This window comes from Mandrillus leucophaeus, unplaced genomic scaffold (assembly GCF_000951045.1).
Source record: "Mandrillus leucophaeus isolate KB7577 unplaced genomic scaffold, Mleu.le_1.0 Scaffold15, whole genome shotgun sequence".
In the NCBI taxonomy this organism is placed as follows: Eukaryota; Metazoa; Chordata; class Mammalia; order Primates; family Cercopithecidae; genus Mandrillus; species Mandrillus leucophaeus.
In genome coordinates, this window is record NW_012101476.1 from 3450829 (window position 1) to 3451706 (window position 878).

General features: G+C 53.3%; 1 protein-coding gene across 1 annotated transcript in view; it reads right to left on the reverse strand.

The window, feature by feature from the left end:
* Nucleotides 1–878, reverse strand: part of PROSER2 (proline and serine rich 2) — a 41231-nt gene that overhangs the window by 12515 nt on the left and 27838 nt on the right. Inside the window, exons 4-5 of the mRNA XM_011974944.1 lie at nucleotides 452–605; nucleotides 83–335 (exon numbers count right to left, since the gene is read on the reverse strand). Of these exons, the coding sequence (XP_011830334.1) occupies nucleotides 83–335; nucleotides 452–605 (407 nt within the window). The remainder of the gene's footprint in view (nucleotides 1–82; nucleotides 336–451; nucleotides 606–878) is intronic.

Consider the following 878-nt stretch of genomic DNA (forward strand, 5'->3'; position numbering starts at 1 on the left):
AGGGGAACACAGAAGAAGTATCTCTGGGTCTCACAGACACCAGCAAACCATGTTCCAGGGCTGGCCTGTGCTTCCCCCTCACCTGCTGCCTGCGTCTCCTCTGGAAGGCCCTTGGCTTCCCCGGCGCCAGGTGCTGGCTGCACTAAGTCGATGACATCTTCGGGCTCGGAGGGACTGGAGGTGCTCTCCTCCAGAGACGGGGAGCAGAGGCAGCACACTCCCCCATCACACAGCACTGGCTCCTCAAAGTCCTCGTCCAGGGAGTCAATTGTCTCCTCAAAAAACAGGAGGACGTCCTTTTCCTCATGGGTGAGGTACTTCAGGCTCTCATCATCCTAGAGTACAGGTTTGGGGATTGGGAACAGAAGAGAGAAAACAAACAGTGGCTTCACTAAAGAGACAAAAGGCGAAGCAAAGTTGGGATCTGTCCGTAGCCCAGGGCGGAACTCACTGTGTCCTGAGAATGCCCTGCCATGCGGGGTGCCCCTGCCACACAGTGCCCGCGTGTGCCTCTCCATCGCCCAGATGGAAGAGAACGCGCTCCGAAAGGCAGAGCGAATAACAACGCCTCAAAGCTCTTAGAACAGGCCCTCGCCTTGCGGTTCCTAGCAAGTCAATGACAAAAAGCAGCCGTTCGGGGCACACTGGACAGCTGCTGTCAGCCTACTGCCATCCCACACACTTGCTTTTCCATCATCACGGGAAACCTCTGCTTAAAGATGGTGGACTGAACTCGCATATTTATCTCCTTTCTCACCAGAAACTTTACTAAAACAAAGGGATTTTTTTTTTTTAAGGCACAAATCACAACGACAAAATAACAGGAAGAGAGATGGTGGAGCACGCGTCATCTTTGGGGAATCTGAAGAATTCAGGAG